Source organism: Lipomyces japonicus (assembly GCF_038497905.1).
Source record: "Lipomyces japonicus strain CBS 7319 unplaced genomic scaffold V1514scaffold_12, whole genome shotgun sequence".
NCBI lineage: Eukaryota > Fungi > Ascomycota > Lipomycetes > Lipomycetales > Lipomycetaceae > Lipomyces > Lipomyces japonicus.
The window spans coordinates 183,402-204,128 of NW_027117824.1; the positions used below are offsets into that span (position 1 = coordinate 183,402).

The following is a 20,727-nucleotide window of genomic DNA, read 5'->3' on the forward strand; positions in this document are numbered from 1 at the left end:
TTTTTTTTTTTTCTGGCCATCATGACTCTATCATCTGCATGGCTAACAACTTCATTATATCTTTCTCTTATGCTTTCTGGTCGTGTAGAAATTAAGTGCATGCTAATTTTTTTGAATAAAACTCATTTGATGGAATTTCTGCAAGGAAGTTAGTTGAAGAGAAGTTTTTTTTTTTTTTTTTTTTTTCTTTTAATTAATTGGCCATCGCAAGTGGGCTTTTTCTTTGCTCTGTTAAATTTAAAATTTTATGTTCATCCTTATCGAGTCTGACATAATGTGGCTCAGTTTTTGCATATAATCGTCTGTGTCAACATCTTTTTTATATACCGGGATCGTTGGTTGGTGGTGAATATATTATGGCTATATACTAATGTCGACCGACACAAGAAAATAGCACGGTCAATGGTAGTGTTTGAAGGTTTTTTCAGTTTAGGGTTGCGCCGCCTCGATTTATTCTTCAATCAACATACCTCATTAAAAAAAATAATAATAATAATAATAATAATTGATTACCAGTTACTCCAAGTCTGATTTGCCATGCACTCCTTTGTAAACTCCTCCCCCCTCTATCTTTTAAACCCGAGCAGTAGTGTTGACATGGGATTGCAATCGCTTCTCATCCACTCCTGAGGACGCGCCAAGCGATGAAGACTGAGACGACGACAACGACGACTCAATCACGCCGGCCACGGTGCTGCCGTTAATAATCGATTCCGGCATAAACGTAAACCCGGCCTTTTTCAACATGGCATCCAATTCCATGTCACCAATGCCTTCGTCCATGAGCAAAAAATTATCCACGCCTTCAATCTCTTCATGCTCGGGCACGCGCAATTTCAAACCGGGCACGCGATCAATCACGAGCAACAGGATCATGGACACGACAAACGTGTAACCCGCGATCGACGTGATCTCGGCCAGCTGGTAACCCAATTGCCGGTAATTGTGGTCCAGCCATCCGCTGCCGGTCGACGCGCCGTCCAGCTTGGCCACCCACTCGGTCGCAAACAAGCCCGTCATTAAGCTGCCAATCACGCCTCCGATCGTGTGTAGCCTGAACGCCTCAATACCTTCATCCACGCCAATCCACTCGTTCACGTTCTCGCACACCCTGACGCCGACCGCGGTTACGAAGCCGATCAAGGCAGCGAAATACACGGGCACGTAGCCTGCCGCGGGCGTGATGCCAACCAGGCCGGCAATGCAACCTTCGCAGGCTCCGACGATCGAAAACCGGCCCTTGTACTTGATCATGTCCACCACGCACCATCCGATCACGCCCGTGCAAGCGGCAATGTTCGTGTTCATGATCACGTACGTGGCCCGCACGGTGGCTGCCAGGTTGCAGCCACCGTTAAATCCAAACCATCCGAACCAGATCAGCCATGCACCCAAAAACACAAACGTCGGGTTATGCGGCTTGAAATGCATCACGCGCCGTTTCAAGTCATCGTTCTCGATCCGGTTGCCAATCACGATCGCGTAGGCCAGAGCGCCCACACCGGACGCAATGTGCACGGGGCCGCCACCAGCGTAATCGAGCGACGGCAGGTTGAACAACCACCCGTTATCGTTCCACGTCCACGATGCCACGGGGCAATACACCACCGTGGCCCAGCAAAACCCGTACACGAGTGACGGCACCATGCGGCTGCGCTCGAACCCACCAGCAACCATGATCAACACCGTGCAAACAGCAAACAGTCCCTGATAGAAAACGTACAACGGTTCGGGCAAGTATCCGATCGCCTTTGCGGTCACGTTCTTTAAACCAATGTTTTTCAGGTTGCCGATAAACGGGCTGGCGCCGTCACCGTACGTGAGAGAATGGCCCCACAGGAACCATTGAAACGACACCACGGCTGTGACGCCAAAGATCTGCCACAGCATCGTAGCGCCGGCCTTCCGGCGACCGAGTCCGGCATAAAAAAATCCTAATCCAGGAATAATGGGAACAACAAACACTAACAAAATTAGCAAAAAAAAAAGACCCATGTAGACTTTTTTTTTAACTCACCTGCTGCAGCCATGACCCATACCATATGAAATCCTGAAGCAACAAACGAAGCGTTAACATCCATGTCCAGTGAATTTCCTCCTGCCGCAGTCCATCCCTCAGAAGTCTCATTAAACAATGTAGACGGTAGCTCAGCCATGGTTGAGAGAAAAAAGAAAGAAAAAATATAAAGTAAAATCAAATCAACCAGTATTAACTGCTGTCAACCCCATTTTGATCATGCACACGTGAGTACGGGTATATATAAATATTTGTAGCAGAAATCGTTCCATGAAATCGGGTAATTCATTTATTAGGGTCACAACTCAGAACGTGCGCCTGAGGGAGATGCCTCGTGTGGCTATTTCGCGGTGAAGATACTAACGTAAACCAAAACACTTGGTTGTTTTTGGCGCGCACGCCAAGGCGATAAAGGTCACGATTTGCAAGCTAATCTTAAAGAGCTGTCATGAAACTTTAATAAACTCTACCTCGCAGATACAATATGCAATGTGTAAACGGATGTGGTGGTGGTGGTGGTGGCACAGCGCCCAAAACGAAACGCGAACAGGATGACTGAATCTCCAAATTTAAACGTGTATCCTTCCTTTTCTTTCGTTTATTATTTTATTTTATTTTGTTAATATCGGTTGCTTTTTCTCCGTTACTGTCAATTACCAGACATGCATTCGGCCGCAACAAGTGATAACGTAGTCATAACTCGCATTTTTTGTTTAAAGTTTGAACCAATCCGTGCCGGGAAGAGCCTAATAGTTAATTATGTATTTTCTGATAACGCTTTTCAAGTAGCTCTCTGGAGAAGCAATCTAAATAATGGGAATATCCGCACGTTCTTGTCGTCGTCATCGTCGATGTGATCCATGCACTGGTAAATAACTTTTACTTATCTTAAAATATTAACGGCATCTATTTGCAGGCACCTGTAGATGCTGTAGATGTATGGTTTGTTTTTACAGTACTCATACAGCAGTTTAATTATCTTAATGTCAAAATTCGATTGGCTTTTTTTTTTTTTTTACAAGGCTTAATCAGGATTTCATTTCCTGGAATGAGTTACAAATGTACTCATGCTTATAGTGTAAGTCAATTACGGTGTGGTGGTGGCGTTCTGTAGTCCTCCATGATTATGTGATGCGCCATTGGCTTGCATGTCCGGCCAGACCTCTCATGCGTTTATAATACGGTATATTGTTGGGCACCTGTGCTTATCCTTATCGCCGAAAGAACACGGTTGATCATGATGCGCCAAGTACCGTTTACAGCTAGCAACAGTAACTGGCCGATGGACCGGTGTCTGGGTATCAATCAGTATCAACTTCTCTTGCATATATATATAGTATATGGGTAAATAATTGTGCATTATGTAACATGTTTTTTTTATGACCCGTTCGTTGTGAATTTGAAAAAAAAAAAATTTCTACAATTCTGTATGCTCGATATGGTTGGTATATATGCAAACCGTCTAATTCTATTTACGTGTCCTTTTTGGGATCACTCGGCCTGATTGAGAATGCGAACGACAAACCCCTGCTTGGGGCCTCGGTCGTCAATCTCGATGGCCAGCAAGTTGTCAACCACGAAATCCGCACCGGCATCACGAACTTGCCGGGCATCATGAGTCGTGGCCAGGCCGATCACGATGCACCCCGCTTGCTTGCCCGCTCGCACGCCAGCGGGCGCGTCTTCAAACACGATCGTACGTAGTTTCGAACCCTTGATTCCATCATCATGATCGTCGTCGTTGTTGTTGTTGTTACCATCAACAGACGAGGCAGATAACAATTTGCGACCAAGCAAGTATCCCTCCGGATCTGGCTTTCCCTGCTTGACCAATTCGGCGGTCACAAACACGTCCGGCGTGGGCACGTTCAAGATTTGCAACCACATGCGAGCCATGCCGGACGTGCCGGACGTGACCACGCCCCACCTTTGCCTGCCACGGTAAAGATCATGCAGTTCATGATTCACGGCATCAATCTTGCGTACTAATTCGTTCGCACCCGGTATTAATTTCCCCTGATCACCAAAATCTTCAGGAATGCGAGATTCCAATGCGGCAGCGAATTCAGGTGATGCTAACGACGGTGCCAGTTCGCTAATCACGTCAATCGATCGGCGACCGTGGGATGTTTTTAAAATAACTTCTGGCGCGATGCCAATCTGATTTGCAAACCTGGGATCGTCAGAATTTATATCAATTGCAAGAATTTCATTTGTAAAAACTTGCCTGGTCCAATGAGCAATCACGGCTTCGGTGGAGTCAATTAACGTGCCATCCAGGTCGAACAATATGGCGTCAGTCTCTATTTCAAGTGATTGTGTCATTGCAAATTATTTAGTAACTAGTACAAGTACTACTATATAAAGAGATTGTATGGTTGAATTTTTTATTTTTTTTGTTAACCGCACGAACCCCAGACAGCCCAGGGGTCAAGTAAGGCGGACGGACCTGCTTCCAATTTTAGCAAAAGAAAAACGTGGGGCACGTACGTGGTATTTTATTTTTTTTTGATACGAAATATTGTTGTACATGTTGCACTTTATAATAATTGGGCTATTAATTAAATTCTTTATTCTGTAATACTAATATTTATTCTAGTTATTTACCGGTGACTATATTATAAGTTGACATGTGACAGTGTACGAATGGATAATCCCTTACGTAAACTTGGGTAGCTAGCCAATGGCAAGGCGGCTATGTCTAACCGGTTCTCTAATCTCTATAAAGAGAGCCATCGCCACTTATTGTACTTGAAAGGTGCAGAATATATGATATGTAAACCCATAACTATTATCGGTCCAGTAATGGCTCTCCCCTTAACAGTTACAGCAGGACATAAATCACGTGCACCAAACGCGTTCGTGTAAATAAATATTAAATATTCATTAAGAAAAAATCCGAGTTCGATTGGATTAGCACTTTTTTTTTTTTTTTTGGCCGATGGCACAAAACGCAATAAAGTACATTACTCAATCATTGCCAGGACCGGTGGTCGAATTAGGCACGTCGTTATTGGGACCGGATTGTTATGCCAGGTTAATAAACGACGTGGCATTCTTGCAACCGCCGTACCTGGCCGACCCGGCATTGGCCGCATGCGCCAGCCTGGCCGCGTCCAAATTGATCGGCGTCGGTATCGTCGTGTTGTCATCCGTCATAAAACTTCCACAGATTTTAAAGATCGTGCGCGCGAGGTCGGCCGCGGGCGTGTCGACCGTGGCCACCGGATTGGAAGCATTGTCGTACCTGGGCATGCTGGCCTACGCCGTGCGCAGCGGCTTCCCGTTCTCGACTTATGGCGAATCAGCCTTTCTTTTTATTCAGGACGTGGTCTTGTTGTTTTTATTACTTTCATATTCTGGCAGAACGTGGATCAAATATTCGGTTGTGCCCAGTTTTTTGGCAGCCACGTACTCGCTAGTGATTAGCGTGCCCGGCCCATCCACGAAATGGCTGACTTATTTGCAAGCTGCCACGATCCCGATCGGCTTGTCATCCAAGGTGCCTCAGATTTATCAGATTTGGCATGACAAGTCATCCGGGCAATTGGCAGCCGTGTCAGTGTTTGCTTACCTGGCTGGATCATTGGCCAGGGTGTTTACCACGTTGCAAGAAGTAAACGATCGCGTCGTGCTTGTGTCCGTGACCACTGGTGCAGTCTTGAACGCGATCTTGGCCTTGCAAATGATTGTTTATTGGAACAACAACAATAACAAACCTGTTACAAACGCAAGCATCACCAAGAAATCACAGTAAACCGACGTATATTAAGGACAGGCAAATGATGAAATTTTTTTTTTGAAAATCAAAAGCAAATTATAACAACATGTTTCTCATATATATATATATATAAACAAACACACCCTATTTGATGCAATTAAAAAAAAAAAAGACTAGTCCATAATATTTACAATTTAAGATTATACCATGCAATGTAACAACAAGCGTGAAAAGATAGTTAAAAAAAAAGGAAAATGACTGAATACAGCATATGACGGGGGATTTTTTGAACCAAAAAAAAAAAAAAAAAAAAAAAAAAAACACAAAAGGGAGTTAAAAATTAAAAAAGTGAACAAAAAAATAATGATACGCCTCTAAACCATATCGTATATTGAGTCTGCTTTATCTGTAATGAAAAAAATTTAGATCAAGCAAAATTACCAAAAGAAAAAAAGGAAAAAAAACATTAATAACCCAAGCCGACAATTTAAAAAAAAAAAAGGGGGGCAAAAGTCATGCTTTTTTCTTTTATTTTATTAATGTTATGAAAACAGATTGATGATAAGTTCCCAAGTGCCAAACATGATGATTGAATTTGGCACGGTCCGCATGAGATGCGGTGTCAATCCTCCGTACAATGCCGCGAATCCTTCTTCCTTCCAAACCGTGGCAAAACAATTAATCAGTCCGGAGTATTTAGGTAGTCCGTTATCAAGCGGTCGTTGTCGGAGCCTGGTCCTGACCACTTCATGAGGGTAAGTTAATAACGAGGCCGATAACTTGGCCACGCCAGCAGACCCTGACTTGGCCAGCCATTCGAAAAAAGCATCACCCGAAGTTGATTCAACACCTAACCTGTCTCTAACTTTTTGACGTTGATTGATTAATCCTTTCATTTGTTCGTACAGGACCCATTGCAATGATGACTCGACCACGCCCAAGTAAGACGCGGTCAGGCCTCGGTACAATCCCGGCACGCCCTCCTTTTGAAGCACCTGCCTCACGCAATCCAGACTATTACGATATTGCCGCCTGTTGCCACCATCAGCACTTTTCTGCTTGTCCAATTGCAACCGAGTCTTGACAAGCCAAATCGGATTCGTGGCGGTTGAGGTCGTGATGCCGGCCACGGCGGCCGCGTTCAGGTTCACCCACGCGGCTTCTTCACCGTTATTGAAATTTCTGGCAATCGCGCTCTTGCAAGTGTTGTATGTAAAAAAATTAATTGACCTGGAAAAAAAAAAAAAAAGGTTAAAACCAAACAAAGACAAAGTAACAAGAAAAAAAAACGAATTACCTTGCAGGAATAACGCCAACCAGGTTTGGACCCAGTCCTTTAAACAATGCTCGTCCGCCTTCAACTCGATAAACATCACTAGCATCTTTGCATTAGCAATCTGAAAACCCAACCACAGCAACACCAAAAAAAAAAAAAAAAAAAAAGCTTTCACAATCTATTTAAACTCACGTCATGATTTGAATGGTTTCATAAAAATGAAGACCGATTGACCGGACATGGCCGATACTGGCACTGCTGCTGCTGCCAACAACGTTTCGCAAATGACCACCTGACTTTAATTGGTTTTTATAAAAATCACTTTGTAATCTTGTCTTGACCACGTCGAACGGGCAGGTAATGATCGCACCCATCATGCCTCCGAACCTGACATGTGTTAGCGCCCACCCAAAAAAAAAAAAAAAACACTATGCAACACAAATTATCTTACCCGCCAGCCACAAAATGAAGCCACGGTCGAGTTATCTGTTCGACCTTGATTCGCTCTTTTCGCGGTAAGCTTGATGATCCATCTGGATTTGGTGGCGCGCCCGGCAAGATTTGAGAATCCGATGATAATAATTTTGACATTATTTGTAAAAAAAAAAAATATTTATGTAGATGTGTATCTTATTGTTCCTTAGAACCCCCCACTCTTTTTGTTTAAACTCCTTATTCTATTTCGTTGTTTGTTTTGTTGTTTTGTTGTGTTGCTCGTTGAATGGTTTTATATTTATATAGATTTTCCCGAAAAAGCCGTTTATACAAAAGAATTGAGGGAAAGCAAAACGAAATCGTCTGATACTTCAGTAAAATCAAAAAAACAAAAAAAATGATTCCTTCCCAAACTTTTCTTTTATTTTAGTTTTTTTTTTTTCAATTCATTATATCCATCAACAAATTGATAAAGACTGTCAATGCGGACAATTTAAGTGATCTGATGTTTTTCGCTTAGGAGAAATAATTTTTTTTTTTTACTTGATTTTCCGAAGAAGGTTAAAAATGTAAATTACATCACGAAGGGGTTTGTGGCGAGACGATAATACATTAATATGTTTAATTTGCAAAAAGCTTATCGCACAGTGCTCAGCGCCGGAAACATTTTGCAATCTACAAAATAAAGACAATTATTTGTAAAATACAAACCATTATATGTACAAAAGAACCAAAAATTATTTTAAAAAAATAGGGTAATTTTATCTTGTGTTGTATGAAATATATCTTATTCGCCTTTGGACGACTTTGTTCCAACCCCAAAGGACAATGGAGTTCTTGGCCTGGCCGGTGCGACAGCGGCCATGCTCGTACTCGAACCAGTAGACAACAAGGCCGAATCTTCCAATTCCAAAATCACCGGCGTGGCAATGCCAGCCGCAAAATCCGATTTCCTTCGATGCCGTCGTTCAAACGCGGGCCAGACCGCGAACGTGAAGCCGACCGCAATCACAGACGCCATGCTCATGACGTGCGTGAGCCACCAAACATGTTGCACGCCATACCGGCATAACGAATAACTGTAATCAAATTGCTCGCGGTCCCGGTTCCATGAACATTGCAACAGGCCCGTGTTGCCACCGAATTCGCCCATCATGCTGCGCACTGTGAGTTCGAGCACGGATGCCCGGTTGGCAGAAAAATCTTGGTTCGGGAACGTGTACTCGTACCTGGCCTGACCGGAAGCCAGGCCGACCGCACGCCAGCCCTGGCCGTGCTCGTGATCGTGGTCATGATCGTGCTCGCGCCGGTCGTTCACGTGCACGACCATGCATCCTTCGTGGTCGTGCCCGTTAATGATGATGCCGGGCCGGTTGCTAAAAAATCCATCAAGCAACCAAGTAGAATAATCTTGGCTGATCATGTTTTGTTCCCGAATCAAGCTGTTGTTTTGGTCGTAGTACGTAAACAGCGGCGGGTCCGCGCACACGCCGGCAGGCTTGTGCAAGGGCACGTGCGTGAGCAGGATTGTGCTTCCGGGGAAGTCGATGTTCATTTGGTCGGTAAGAAATTGCTTAACCGCGTTGGCATAATCTGCCTGGCCGTCATCGTTGTCGTCCAATGATCCGTCAAGCGACATTGAGTTGAAAACAATCATGCGGTACGACTCGGTCGAGATCACATAGTTGAGCTGGCCGAACTGGGCTTCAAAGCGTGAAACCCTGCTTGTTGTGACATCATGCGCGTATCCAATGTCATGATTGCCAGACAGGTTGACAAACACAGGCCTGTTGTTGGCTGGTGCATGCCGCGTAAAGATGCGGTTGTTTAACCGTTTGGCTCGGGCTTCAAATTCGTCGTCATTGATCCATTGTGATGAAAACAAATCCCCCAGTACAACGACATGAGAAGGATTGAGTTGGCGTGCCATGGTGGAGTAAACGTGACCGAGAAACTGGTCATTGCCGTAGAGGTCAAGCCGGGTTCGCAATGACGAGTCGCCTGACGCGCCCCGAATCTGGGGATCAGCAAACAACAGCATGCGCAGGTCAGTTTGCGCGTCGTATTCGGCGAACAATGACGATAACCAGGGCCATGAACATAATGCCGGTTGAAACCAAGGGAACAAGAAATTGTAAGCCAGCAAGGTCACGGTCACGACCGTGATGGCAACCGAACCGGCCTGAAGCACTGACGATCGTACCAGCCAGTGCCCATAAAAACACCGCTGATCCTGCAGCAGCCGTGAATTAAGGCTCCGCATCAAAATGCCTGAGCGCAATGTTGATAAATAACAAATGTTTTTTTTTTTTCGGGTCTTCTTGATCTTGTTTTGATCCATTCAGGACATCACATCTGTCGAAACTGTGATGGCTGCCTGAACTTTAAAATTCATTAGAGTTTAAAGTGTCTGAAATTGTACCAGTGCGATGAGACATTGAGTCAATTAAGAAATCGTAAAAGCCATGGACATGGTTGCACAACCGAATTGTCTGCAGGGTATGTACAATAATTCTAACTGATTACATTACGATTGCACACGGTAATAATCTGGGTAGACAATAGGCACATCACCAATTGCATGTTGTGGAGATTAGTCTTACAAGATTGATGCTATGTATTATCTATCAGTCCCGTGCAAGCGAGCTCATTAATCGATTGATCCATAACAATATGCACGATAGCTGCTCGTTCGGGGATTGCTCCTGCAGAATAAACAGCGATTCCCAGTGGCCAACCCAACCGGCCGAACTCATACGGATGCAACCAACATGTTCAAGTTCTATTCAAACCCCTGGGCGGCAAAATCCACATCAAAGACCGGCAGATATGTCTTTTTTGCGGCTGGCCAGTTGCAAAATGACCTGGTCACATTGGCCAAGCAGTTCGTCTCGCCGGGCAAGCCATTCTTGCCGCTCGGCCTCGGCTTGTTGTAATTCGTTTTCCAGCGCTTGCACTCGATCGATTTGAGCAGCTTCAGATACGCTGGACCCGGGCAAGGACGATATTAACAGATCGATCTGCTTGGTCTTGGTGATGATGTCGCGTGCAAGTTCAATCTTGGTTGCTTTACCGAGAAGTTAGCTCCGTCCGGGCATTAGGTTGGGGAAACAAAAAACAAAAAACAAAAATAAATAAATTTAATTTACCTTCAAAAACTTCTTCACTGTCGACAGTGACTAAAAATAACCTGTTAGCGAACGCATAACTGAATCATGTTTATTTATCATTACCTTGCGGATCGCTGACCTTTGCCTCGCCATCTAAAGGCACAAAATCATGGTGCGTGTCTAAATAATGAAGAGCGGAATAGAACTGGACTGCCAATTGGTCGATGGCATTCTGCAACTGGGTCAACCTGTCAGCCATGACTGAAAAAGTGCTGTGGAACAACATGAATAAATCCGGCGTCCACGTATGTGCGCTGACGCGGCCCCAACCACCGCAGGGGCTCGTGTCGGCCCAAATCATCATTATCAGGCACGAGGCCCGGTTTCTATATTTAAAATTCCCTCGTTCCGCCCTTTCCAACCTTTCACCTTCCACCTTCCTTTCACGCCTCCGCTGTTTATTTTGCTGTCGTTCGATTTTCGGTTGGGTTTTCTCGTTCGTTTGCTATTCTTGTTCAAGAAGTTGGAATCACCTTTTTTTTTCTTGTTTATTGCAAGTTCAGGCGCTCGCTTGGGTGGTTTTTTTATTTGTTTATAGCAAACCAAATTTTTTTTTTTTTTTTTTTTTGGTGGTCACACAAAGTCATGTGGAAACTGCACTACGTTCTTGGACTGATTGGAATTATCGCCATTCCGGCAGTTTTGGCCGACGCAATCACTTGCTCGTCGGACAGTCTTTGTCCTGAAAGTGCTCCTTGCTGTTCCCGTAAGTTTGTTTTACAACCTACCTGCGCGCACGCACACCCCTTACTTGCTTTTCGCGTTCGACGCGTGCAGGCTATTAATTTCACGTTTTTATTTTTTTTATATTGTTTGAATAAGATTAACTAAATTTGATTTAGAATACGGTGAATGTGGTATTGGTGCCTACTGTCTTGGTGGTTGCAACCCAAAGTTCTCGTTCGATATCGATTCCTGTGCTCCAGCGCCGATCTGCAAAAACGGAACATGGACGTTTGAAAATCTGGATAGCCTAGTTGAAAACACGGTGTACCTCGGAAACTCTTCTGAATCCGCGTTCGTGTACTCTGGATATCCCTTGGAGTCCAGCGGCAACCTGTTGGTTACCATGCCCAACAACACTGTCGGCACCGTTATCGCTTCTTCCACGTACGTGTGGTATGGCAAAATCTCGGTCACCATGAAGAGTTCTCGCGGCCGTGGCGTTGTTACTGCGTTCATTTTGTTTTCTGATGTGCAAGACGAAATCGATTACGAATTTGTCGGTGCTGACTTGGGAACCGTGCAGAGCAATTACTACTACCAGGGCGTGCTTGATTGGCATAATTCGGTAAACATTTCATTGTCGGACACGTTTGAGAACTGGCATACGTATGAGGTTGACTGGACTCCGGAACAGATTTCGTGGTCGGTTGACGGCCAGGTTGGTCGCACGTTGCTGAAATCTGACACGTTGAATTCGACTTCGAACGAATACCTGTTCCCTCAAACCCCGTCCCGCGTCCAGTTGTCATTATGGCCCGGTGGTCTTTCCTCGAACGCGATCGGCACGATTGACTGGGCCGGTGGCGAGATTGATTGGAATTCTGAGGACATTCAGCAATACGGTTATGATTACGCCATCGTCAAGGAGGTCACGGTCGAGTGCTACGACCCGCCGTCGTTTACTAACCAAACCGGCACGTCGTATCAGTACCGCAACCGAAACGGAACTGCCGAGGCTGTGTACGTGTCGGACGCGGACACGATCTTGGCCTCGTTCGATGCCTCGGGCACTGATCCAGACGCTGGCGCTTCTTCTTCTTCTTCTTCTTCTTCTTCTTCTTCGTCTTCGTCCTCGTCTTCTTCGTTGACTCGCACCAGCAGTGCTCGTGCGAGCTCAACTTCATCTTCCAGTAGCAAAAGCATTGCCAATGCGTCTGAACTTTCATCTTCCACTTCCACTGAGGAATCGACCACGACATCGGTTCCAAACATTCCCAATGGTGATGCCGGTGGCAATGATCTTCAACGCGGCACGTCGACCGTTGCTGATGCGTCGGAGCAATCCACGTCATCGTCAGCTGCAAGCACGACCACTGATGATGGAAAATCTGACACTACTACTTCATCGTCTTCATCGACTCGCTCGGCTTCATCTACTCCTTCGACAGCTACGGGTGATGATTCTTTTGATCAAGGTGGTGCTACCACTACCCGTGCCAGCACTGCTACAAGCACTGGTGATGCTGCCATCTTGTCGACATCGTATGTGTCTGCGTTTGCCGGAATTCTGGCCACGCTGTTTTACGTTTTGTAATTAAAAAAAGCAAAAATTAAGAAACAAAAATGAAACTTGCAGAATTTGATATTATGCTGATGTTGAGTTTTATTATTTGAGTCTATGCTATATGGTTACGTATTTACCTTTTTTTTTTAATGTTCACTACTACTGGTTGCTGCCAATCGCAAGCTGGAGACGTCAAGGGGACGTCAGTTTTTTTTTTGTTTCTTTTTCTCCAAGTAGTGACTGGATTATAGTATAAAATGAGGAAGCTGGGATGCAATAACATAAGATTGATAATTACATGAATATGTAGATTTATATACTGCAGTAAACCACTCTGTAAACAAGCGCACATAAGATGTACACTAAGCTAGCTAGGTAGAATAATGACTGTATTATAAGAGGAACGTTTCCCCTGTATGCCCAGTTCGTCATCCCAATTAAGACTAACTGGTTTGGCATACAGGCTACCCCTCGCCATTATAAGGACCTCGATTTACACAACTGTTTATACAAACCTAGTGCAATTCGTTTCACATCGGCCCGTGCGTAAAAGGGAACTCCAGTTTGTAGTTCAGCTTTCAAGTAGCCTCATCGTACTCCATCAAGGGTTTAGTGGCAACTTCAACCTCGGCTCAGCCCCTGATGCTGTGGCTGTAACTGTGGCTGCTGCACCGCCACTCAGTGCCGAGGTTGAACCTGGCCCGAACTTTTCACCGAAATTGGGATTTGATTTGCCATCACGAAGGATATATACAGCAACAGCAACGACGACTTGGGTAATGCGGACGCACTGGAAGACTCCAAGTTGATCAATTGCTTTGTTTGAAAGCCCATGCATGGTCTTGTCATGGGAATGAACATGGTTGTGGTGGTGTTGCACGTTCGCGGCGCAACGCAATTGATTCATCATATCGTAAATCGTAAACCTTGGTTTGTGGCCCAACCGAGCAAGCAAAGACCAAGGGTGGCTCATGATACTATATATATATATATGTATGTAATAATATATATATATGTCCTCCTCATACCCCAGTAATACCCGCTCTCTCGGGGACCTAAGTTTCTTTTGTGGCTCGTCTCTTCATCATGACGTCTCAATCTTCACTTGCGGTTGACGACCGCACGGTGTACAACAGCGAATTTGAGTTTGAGAAAAAAAATCATCTCCATTCCGATGATGGCTCGCAGGAACAAGAGTACGTGGAAAAATTAGATTGGGATTCGCCTGCCGATGTTGAAAACCCAAAAAATTGGTCGTATTTTAAAAAATGGCGAATCACGCTTGTGGTTGCGTTCATGTGCTTGGTCGTGTGAGTTTTATATTATATCTGCGCGTGTTGTGGTCTAATCAATCGCAGAACGTTTGGTTCGTCAATTTTCGTGTCCGGTGCGATTCATATCGCGCTTGAATTTCATGTTTCAGAGACCGTCGCGCTCCTTGGCCTGTCAGTCTACCTTGTTGGATTATCCATGGGTCCGGCATTGGCGGCGCCAATCTCGGAAACCATCGGCCGAAACCCGGTTTACCGCTTGTCCATGCCAATATCAATGTTGTTCACCGTCGGCGTGGGCAAGGCTCATAACATTGGCACCGTTTTGGTTTGCCGGTTCTTTTGCGGCATGTTTGCGTCCCCCGTGTTGGCGGTCGCTGGTGGCACGATCCAGGATTTGTGGGACGTCGACATGCTCGGCATGGCCATGTCGGGCTTTTGCTTGGCCCCGTTTGCCGGCCCTGTTTTGGGACCCGTCATTGGCGGGTTTTTGCTTGAACACAAATCGTGGAGGTGGACCATGTGGGTGCTTTTGATGTTTTCCGGTGTCGCGTTAGCGTTGATCACCACCATTCCGGAGACATACAAGCCAGTGCTGTTGAAAAAACGGGCAATCAAGCGTGGCCTGCCGTTGCCGCCCAAGTTACCCCCATTGGAGGGTTTAAAGCTGATCTTCACGGTCACGTTGCTCAGGCCGTTTCAAATGTTATTGTTCGAACCCATCGTGCTGGCGCTTTCGGTGTACATGGCGTTCGTGTTTGCGGTTTTGTTTGGATTTTTTGAAGCTTTTCCGTTCGTGTTCATGACCGTTTATGGGTTTAACTCGGGCGAGACCGGTTTGACGTTTATCGGCATCGGCGTGGGCTTGTTCCTTGGCATGCTGGTTTACCTGATGCTTGACCGCGTCAAGTACGCGCCTGAATCGCGTTTGCCGAACCCGCCACCTCCCGAATCCAGATTGCTGCCGGGCAAGATTGGTGCCGTGGCGTTGCCGATCGGACTTTTTTGGCTGGCGTGGACGTCACGACATTCGGTTCATTGGATCGTGCCCGTGCTTGCCGGCGTGCCGTTCGGCATGGCATTGTTGCTTCTTTTTTTCACCGTGATTCTTTATTTTGGCTTGTGTTACCCCGCCATGGCCACGGCGTCCGCATTAGCAGCCAACAACATGTTGCGGTACCTGGTGGCGGCAGGATTCCCATTGTTTACGATTCAAATGTATGAAAAAATGGGAATCGATTGGGCAACTACTTTTTATGCGTTTGTTGGGTTGGTATTATTACCGTTGCCTTGGGTTTTCCATAAATTTGGTCCTCGGCTTCGGCAAAGGTCGAGATATAATGTAAAACAGGAATTGGATGAACTTGAAGTTATTAATTCAATTTAGAATTCTTTTTTTTTTTTTTTTTGAACGTTTGGGGTTTTAGATTATATATCTTTATTTTTTTTTTTTTAAAAGCTTTCTTTCTTTCTTTCTTTCTTTCTTTCTTATTTCGAGTTTGTGAAATCATCTTTGTAATACAGTTTTTTACGGTTTATCTTGGGTCTTTGCAATGGAATTTTTTTTTAGGATAGATAATTTATTCACCGCTTTGTTTTTTCCTACTACTTTCCCGTTTTTGGCTTGCTCTTTTGAACATCTTCTAACGCGGTACTCTTAACCTCTCCCAAAAATGTTTCATGACCTGTGCCATCGACTAATTGCTGTGCCAAGTTAACCACGCCACTGGTGATATAATTTCGAGATGCCATGGCAGACGTCATAATTGGTTGCAACAAGAGTGATTTTAAATTTTTGCGCAAAAATTGTAATTCATACCTGTCTTGTTCTTTCTGCTTGGCTTGAAACGATCGAACCTGGATTGCGTCTTTAGCATCATCATCATCAGATTGAAGACCTTCGATTTCGGAATCATCAAGTCCCAAATCTTCAGCTGCTTGCTTTAACAATTCAGATTCTTTCCTTTTGTTTTCCTCTTTCTTTTGCAATTCTTTTGATGACGTTATTCCCTGACCTGCAATCTTGATTTCCAATTGGCTAATATCCGTCGCCAGTGACACCCTTTTGCTCAATTGCGCAATCACTTTTTTCTCAACGTCAAACACTCTAAAATCTTTAGTCTCTTTTCCCAACGTGATCACCATCTTTCGTAATTGCTGGGTTTCATTAAAGCCACACAAAATCATGGCAACTCCCTTCTCGTTTCCTCTGGCGGTCCTGCCCGACCGGTGCACATACATGTCAGCCGATCGAGGCAAGTGATAATGCAGCACGTGTTGCACGTGAGGAATATCAAGACCACGAGCAGCAACATCAGTTGAGATCAGGATTGATTTATCGATCGATTTAAACCGTTCGATCGTTCGCAACCGTTGCTTTTGGATCATGTGTGAATGGAATGCCTGGGCTGGCAGTCCAAGTTCTTGCAAAAATTTGGCAATACGCTTGACTGCATCAATATTGTTGACAAACACTACCGTTCGGCCTGGATACTTTAGCAAAAAATAATAAAGATAAACGTCCTAAAAATCATTAGCTTTCATATGTTTTTGAAAGATTGGCTGATGCACTTGTACCTTCTCCATGTGATCACACATGATCACACCTTCCAAGACGTCTCGCTTAATGGTCTCTTCAGGGTTAACGTCAACGAATTCAGGTGCTTCGTCACGAAAATTTAATTTTTGCAAAAGGTATTCCATCGTATCTTTTTTGCCTTCAATCGTGTTGCTCACAAACGGTTGCTTCTTCTTGCCGCCACTGCCGGCCGACGATTGCTTGGTTTGTAATTTTTTGGTAAGATCTTTTTCAAACGTGGCTGAAAATACCAAGGTTTGACGAGGCCGGTGCGTGTTTTGCGTTTCGACTGCGTTGGTGGTTTCGTCCAAATCCTCGTCATCGTCATTGTTTTGGCCGATAAGATCAAGAATTTCATCTAATTCTTTAAAATGGCCTTCTTGTAATAACCTGTCTGCTTCATCTAAAACAAGGATTTCGACTTTGGATATCCACTTAATCAATCCCTCGGTATCTGAAGTTAACAACTCATGCATGCGGCCAGGCGTGGCCACGATAATGTCTGGGAAGTAACCCAAAACCCTGCGCTGCTTTTGAATAGCAAGCCCACCCGTGATGGAAACAATGTTAGCCGTAGTATATTTCGAAACCGCAGTAACATGATCACAGATTTGTTGCACCAATTCACGAGTAGGGGCAAAGATCAATGCCGTCGGAGCAGGCGCTGACGCAAACGTTAACGAGTTTCGTTGTGAGATTGGATCTTTAAAAGATGACAAGATGCGGTCGAGAATGGCGAGACCGAATGCCAAAGTTTTGCCCGATCCTGTTGATGCCTTTCCCACGACATCACGACCAGACGTGATTAACGGGATGGTCTGTCTTTGAATATCAGTTGGCCTGTCAAATGCCAAATCTTTTAAACCTCGTAGCAATGCGTCCGAAAGTGACACGACGTTAGTCCATTCCGGTAATTCAACCTCGGCTTCTTCAGGTGCGAGTGCGGAAAACGTGTTTACGTTTTGCCTGGCAACCGCGGCGGCTTCCTTTTTGGCTTTTTTGTAATCTTTTAATTTTTGCAATCGTGCTTTCTTGCGGGTTTCAACTTTTTCTAATCTTTCTTTTCGCTTTGCCAATAATTTTAATGATTTTTTGGATTCCGTATTTGCCACTGCTTGATGTTGATCTGATTTTTCATCATTGTCCTTGTGATCATTTTGTCCGCCTTCAAGTTCATCATTTTCATCATCGTCTTCTTCTTCGTTGTCATCTTGTTCTATCTCTAATTGATCAATAATTTCCCCAGAAACAACCTTGCCTGGTTTTTTCTTAATTGTTTTAGGTGCTTTAACATTTGATTTTGGCTTTACGGCCGATGCTGATTTTTTGGCACCAGGTTTTACGGTTTTGGATTTCTTAAACTTGACTAACCGTTCACCACCAATGCTGCCGGCCACGTCTTGATATTCGACATCGATACCTTCGATTTCTTCAAAGCCGAGCATGCCTTCAAGATCACCCACGCGATCTGGAAGTTTAACTTGTTGCCATTCCAACTTGTTCACGTCCACAAACTCGTCATCGTCGTTGTTGTTCAAATTCGAGTGTGAGCTTGCCTGCGAGGTTTTCTGTTGCGGCTTATTCTTTTGTCGCTTGATATTATTATTATTGCCATTTGGTTTTTGAAGCTTTCGTTTGCCTGCTTTGGCAGGTAGTGACATTTTTGGTTGAATATTAGAACCCTTATGATTGGAGAAAAAAAATTTAGTTGATGCCGAGTGATTTCAATAAATTTTTGAATTTTCAGGGGTTTCTCCCAACCACCAAAAAAAGTTACGTCGTAAATTCATGCATAAAATAAATACTAGTAGTATGATTAAATATTAATTACATCTATTCCATAACAATTAAACACTTTTAAAATACATAATGTTCAGATCAAATACAAACTCGTCGTCTGATTTAATCTTTTTTTTTTCTTCTTCCAACATTTGTCAGCGGCCTACAATTTCCGTTGACGCGTAGCCCATAATTCAACCGCACGACGACCTTGCTCTGATGCTGCCTCTCGGAGGGATTCTAATTGTTGCTTGTGTTCGTTCAGGTTTGCATGTGATGACTGGGGTTTAATTTGTAAGCCATGCATGCCGGACGACAGTGATGACGTGTTCTTGGTGACATTGTACTGCCTGCTTTGATTTGGAGACGTTCGATCGGGTTTATCCAGCGTACTCGCGGAAGCTTTTGGTAGCAATAATGACGATTGCTTGTTGCTAGAAGCTTGCGATTCTTTCACAGGTTGCACGCTTCTGAGGTGAGCACCTTGTTGGGAAGACTGTACCGGAGTCATGGTTCTGGAACTCGCATTTTCGTTCTTGACTGAATATTGACTTCGAAGACTCAAATTGCTAAGCGATTTTTTGACCACTTTTTCCCGTTCAAACAGTGCGCTTCGCTTCTTTTGCAACGTCGGTCGCGTGACAGACGCAGGCGGGTTATTCGTAACATCCGCCGAAGCCGGGATTTCGTTGCCGGTCGTTGACCGCTTGCGCACCGACCGGGCGTCCGTGGCAAATTTAAACGGTGCCGGCACGGTTGCTTGCTTTTGAGATTTAACACTTGACTTGCGCAGCAACACGTTCGTCACGGCGGAAACGATTTTTTTTTCGAACGTGGTTGCCTGTGACGGTGATGATGATGATAATGGTGTTGGCGAATTGGTTTCGGTTCGGGACACGGTGCTGCTGTTTTGACGACTGGAGAAAAGACCTCTCACGCTTGCCGAGCGGCTTAGACCTGGCGAATTCGTGGTCGTGGGTTTTGCTAGTGCTGTGCGACGAAGCGAGTTTGAACTCGCTGATGGATTAAGCTTATTTTTATTTTTCTGACTCTACATGGCGCAATTAGAAAAAAAAAAAAAAAAAAAAGAAAAAAATAGATAAAAGTAGTACTAACCGAAAGTGGTTGAGTTCTTTTTGGAGATTCGTTGGAAATCCCATCTTGAAGTATTGTAGCCAATACTGGCGAATAAGTAATCCTTGTCTTTGTGCCAGTATTGTGAATATCAGTCGTGGAGGCAGACAAGTTTTCTTGCTTCCTTGCCTTTTTGGCCGACCATATAATGGATTTTTCAAACGAATCATCACTGTCATATTGATCATCGTCATTAGTAAAACTTCTTATTGGCGTGCCTTTTTGGACCTTGGCATGCGCAATTTTATCGATAGGAGATGGCCTGGTTGGTTGCAGGTTAGGTGACAACTTGTTTGTGGGGCCGGTTGCGAATGCCGAACTGGATGGCGTATTACCAATTGAATGGTTTTCAACCAAAGCATTGCGAGAACTAGTGCTTGTCTTTGTTCGTTTCGACGGTCCTTCTGCAAGTAACAAGTTAAAATTTTTTTTCTTTAAAAAAAAAAAAAGATTTAAGATAAACTGAACGGGTGGCATGTACTTTTCGTCTCAACCAACGATGGAACAACAGCAGTTCCGTTTAAACCCCTGACAGATGCAGATCTAGTAACTGGCATGCTGTAACGCCTTCATGTAAGAAAATGAGAAGGAATTAGGTGCAAGGAATTGATAGTTTTTATGCTGTATCGTGAAAGGCAAGGCAGATAAAGATAAGTCCGCGTCGGGTGGGCTAGAATTATTATAAGGATAACGAACTAGTGGCAAAAAAAAAGTCGGACACCGCCGCAGAAGCTGAATGTTGATAAATGTGACAGGACGCAAGTATGTACTACTATAGCTTATTTGAGATGCGATATAAGTTATAGGCAATTACTGATTGCCCGGTGGACCTTTGTTGGAAACGGAAGTTAATACAACATTTGTTTGTGTTGGCAATTAAACTCAATTGTTGTTTGTTTACCTTCGCCCGCGTGTGGAATTTCAGGGGCCGCGTCGTCACATTTGGTATCCAAGTGACCACCATATGTCGCCTGTCCGAACGTACGCACGTCTACCGTACCATTTCGTAAATGTTTATTTATAGTCTGTTGTTCTGGGCATTTGAACCGGGACCGCTTGATCAAATTATTTTAAGTTACCGGCAACGAATCGGACCTGGTCACGCAAACAAACGCT

The 20,727-nt window shown here is 44.5% G+C and overlaps 10 protein-coding genes across 10 annotated transcripts; 3 read left to right on the forward strand and 7 right to left on the reverse strand.

Moving 5' to 3' along the window:
• Positions 1-573: 573 nt before the first annotated feature.
• V1514DRAFT_319144 (ammonium transporter AmtB-like domain-containing protein) lies at positions 574-2,156 on the reverse strand (the record flags this gene model as incomplete). The annotated part of the gene is made up of 2 exons (XM_066925923.1): positions 574-1,964; positions 2,018-2,156. 2 exons carry the CDS (start codon positions 2,154-2,156, stop codon positions 574-576), a joined length of 1,530 nt encoding a protein of 509 aa, XP_066784267.1.
• A 1,130-nt stretch (positions 2,157-3,286) lies between these two features.
• Positions 3,287-4,567, reverse strand: V1514DRAFT_328483 (HAD-like protein). The gene is made up of 2 exons (XM_066927176.1): positions 4,245-4,567; positions 3,287-4,190 (listed from the first exon to the last, which is right to left on the reverse strand). Exons 1-2 carry the CDS (start codon positions 4,340-4,342, stop codon positions 3,509-3,511), a joined length of 780 nt encoding a protein of 259 aa, XP_066784268.1. The 5' UTR covers positions 4,343-4,567; the 3' UTR covers positions 3,287-3,508.
• A 231-nt stretch (positions 4,568-4,798) lies between these two features.
• V1514DRAFT_328484 (uncharacterized protein) lies at positions 4,799-6,054 on the forward strand. The gene has a single exon (XM_066927177.1). The coding sequence runs from the start codon at positions 4,959-4,961 to the stop codon at positions 5,772-5,774; it is 816 nt and encodes a 271-aa protein (XP_066784269.1). The 5' UTR covers positions 4,799-4,958; the 3' UTR covers positions 5,775-6,054.
• Positions 6,055-6,058: 4 nt separating this feature from the next.
• On the reverse strand, positions 6,059-7,964 carry V1514DRAFT_291874 (mitochondrial carrier domain-containing protein). Its single transcript, XM_066925332.1, has 4 exons — positions 7,466-7,964; positions 7,207-7,401; positions 7,036-7,113; positions 6,059-6,968 (listed from the first exon to the last, which is right to left on the reverse strand). Exons 1-4 carry the CDS (start codon positions 7,603-7,605, stop codon positions 6,281-6,283), a joined length of 1,101 nt encoding a protein of 366 aa, XP_066784270.1. The 5' UTR covers positions 7,606-7,964; the 3' UTR covers positions 6,059-6,280.
• A 75-nt stretch (positions 7,965-8,039) lies between these two features.
• On the reverse strand, positions 8,040-9,787 carry V1514DRAFT_328487 (uncharacterized protein). The gene has a single exon (XM_066927178.1). The coding sequence runs from the start codon at positions 9,710-9,712 to the stop codon at positions 8,237-8,239; it is 1,476 nt and encodes a 491-aa protein (XP_066784271.1). The 5' UTR covers positions 9,713-9,787; the 3' UTR covers positions 8,040-8,236.
• On the reverse strand, positions 9,788-10,904 carry V1514DRAFT_328489 (mediator complex, subunit Med21). The gene is made up of 3 exons (XM_066927179.1): positions 10,683-10,904; positions 10,599-10,628; positions 9,788-10,516 (listed from the first exon to the last, which is right to left on the reverse strand). The coding sequence occupies exons 1-3, from the start codon at positions 10,843-10,845 to the stop codon at positions 10,263-10,265; spliced, it is 447 nt and encodes a 148-aa protein (XP_066784272.1). The 5' UTR covers positions 10,846-10,904; the 3' UTR covers positions 9,788-10,262.
• A 68-nt stretch (positions 10,905-10,972) lies between these two features.
• Positions 10,973-13,227, forward strand: V1514DRAFT_291881 (glycoside hydrolase). Its single transcript, XM_066925333.1, has 2 exons — positions 10,973-11,325; positions 11,462-13,227. The coding sequence occupies exons 1-2, from the start codon at positions 11,205-11,207 to the stop codon at positions 12,877-12,879; spliced, it is 1,539 nt and encodes a 512-aa protein (XP_066784273.1). The 5' UTR covers positions 10,973-11,204; the 3' UTR covers positions 12,880-13,227.
• Positions 13,228-13,825: 598 nt separating this feature from the next.
• On the forward strand, positions 13,826-15,602 carry V1514DRAFT_328493 (major facilitator superfamily domain-containing protein). The gene is made up of 2 exons (XM_066927180.1): positions 13,826-14,159; positions 14,208-15,602. Exons 1-2 carry the CDS (start codon positions 13,936-13,938, stop codon positions 15,505-15,507), a joined length of 1,524 nt encoding a protein of 507 aa, XP_066784274.1. The 5' UTR covers positions 13,826-13,935; the 3' UTR covers positions 15,508-15,602.
• Positions 15,603-15,664: 62 nt separating this feature from the next.
• Positions 15,665-18,346, reverse strand: V1514DRAFT_328494 (P-loop containing nucleoside triphosphate hydrolase protein). Its single transcript, XM_066927181.1, has 2 exons — positions 16,698-18,346; positions 15,665-16,643 (listed from the first exon to the last, which is right to left on the reverse strand). The coding sequence occupies exons 1-2, from the start codon at positions 18,141-18,143 to the stop codon at positions 15,726-15,728; spliced, it is 2,364 nt and encodes a 787-aa protein (XP_066784275.1). The 5' UTR covers positions 18,144-18,346; the 3' UTR covers positions 15,665-15,725.
• A 294-nt stretch (positions 18,347-18,640) lies between these two features.
• Positions 18,641-20,168, reverse strand: V1514DRAFT_341945 (uncharacterized protein; the record flags this gene model as incomplete). The annotated part of the gene is made up of 3 exons (XM_066929079.1): positions 18,641-19,528; positions 19,594-20,015; positions 20,093-20,168. 3 exons carry the CDS (start codon positions 20,166-20,168, stop codon positions 18,641-18,643), a joined length of 1,386 nt encoding a protein of 461 aa, XP_066784276.1.
• Positions 20,169-20,727: the final 559 nt, after the last annotated feature.

Bases quoted from the DNA above. Each gene is read 5' to 3' on its own strand.
- V1514DRAFT_328487 (XM_066927178.1), bottom strand. From the start codon at position 9,712: ATGCGGAGCCTTAATTCACGGCTGCTGCAGGATCAGCGGTGTTTTTAT.
- V1514DRAFT_291881 (XM_066925333.1), top strand. From the start codon at position 11,205: ATGTGGAAACTGCACTACGTTCTTGGACTGATTGGAATTATCGCCATT. The intron at 11,326-11,461 runs GTAAGTTTGTTT...AATTTGATTTAG, and splicing joins AAGTGCTCCTTGCTGTTCCC to AATACGGTGAATGTGGTATT.
- V1514DRAFT_328489 (XM_066927179.1), bottom strand. From the start codon at position 10,845: ATGTTGTTCCACAGCACTTTTTCAGTCATGGCTGACAGGTTGACCCAG. The intron at 10,629-10,682 runs GTAATGATAAAT...GGTTATTTTTAG, and splicing joins AAAGGTCAGCGATCCGCAAG to TCACTGTCGACAGTGAAGAA. The intron at 10,517-10,598 runs GTAAATTAAATT...TTCTCGGTAAAG, and splicing joins CAGTGAAGAAGTTTTTGAAG to CAACCAAGATTGAACTTGCA.
- V1514DRAFT_291874 (XM_066925332.1), bottom strand. From the start codon at position 7,605: ATGTCAAAATTATTATCATCGGATTCTCAAATCTTGCCGGGCGCGCCA. The intron at 7,114-7,206 runs GTGAGTTTAAAT...CAAAGATGCTAG, and splicing joins GAAACCATTCAAATCATGAC to TGATGTTTATCGAGTTGAAG. The intron at 6,969-7,035 runs GTAATTCGTTTT...TTTTTTTTCCAG, and splicing joins GTTGGCGTTATTCCTGCAAG to GTCAATTAATTTTTTTACAT.
- V1514DRAFT_328483 (XM_066927176.1), bottom strand. From the start codon at position 4,342: ATGACACAATCACTTGAAATAGAGACTGACGCCATATTGTTCGACCTG. The intron at 4,191-4,244 runs GCAAGTTTTTAC...TGACGATCCCAG, and splicing joins GTGATTGCTCATTGGACCAG to GTTTGCAAATCAGATTGGCA.
- V1514DRAFT_328494 (XM_066927181.1), bottom strand. From the start codon at position 18,143: ATGCTCGGCTTTGAAGAAATCGAAGGTATCGATGTCGAATATCAAGAC. The intron at 16,644-16,697 runs GTACAAGTGCAT...AATGATTTTTAG, and splicing joins TGTGTGATCACATGGAGAAG to GACGTTTATCTTTATTATTT.
- V1514DRAFT_328493 (XM_066927180.1), top strand. From the start codon at position 13,936: ATGACGTCTCAATCTTCACTTGCGGTTGACGACCGCACGGTGTACAAC. The intron at 14,160-14,207 runs GTGAGTTTTATA...AATCAATCGCAG, and splicing joins GCGTTCATGTGCTTGGTCGT to AACGTTTGGTTCGTCAATTT.
- V1514DRAFT_328484 (XM_066927177.1), top strand. From the start codon at position 4,959: ATGGCACAAAACGCAATAAAGTACATTACTCAATCATTGCCAGGACCG.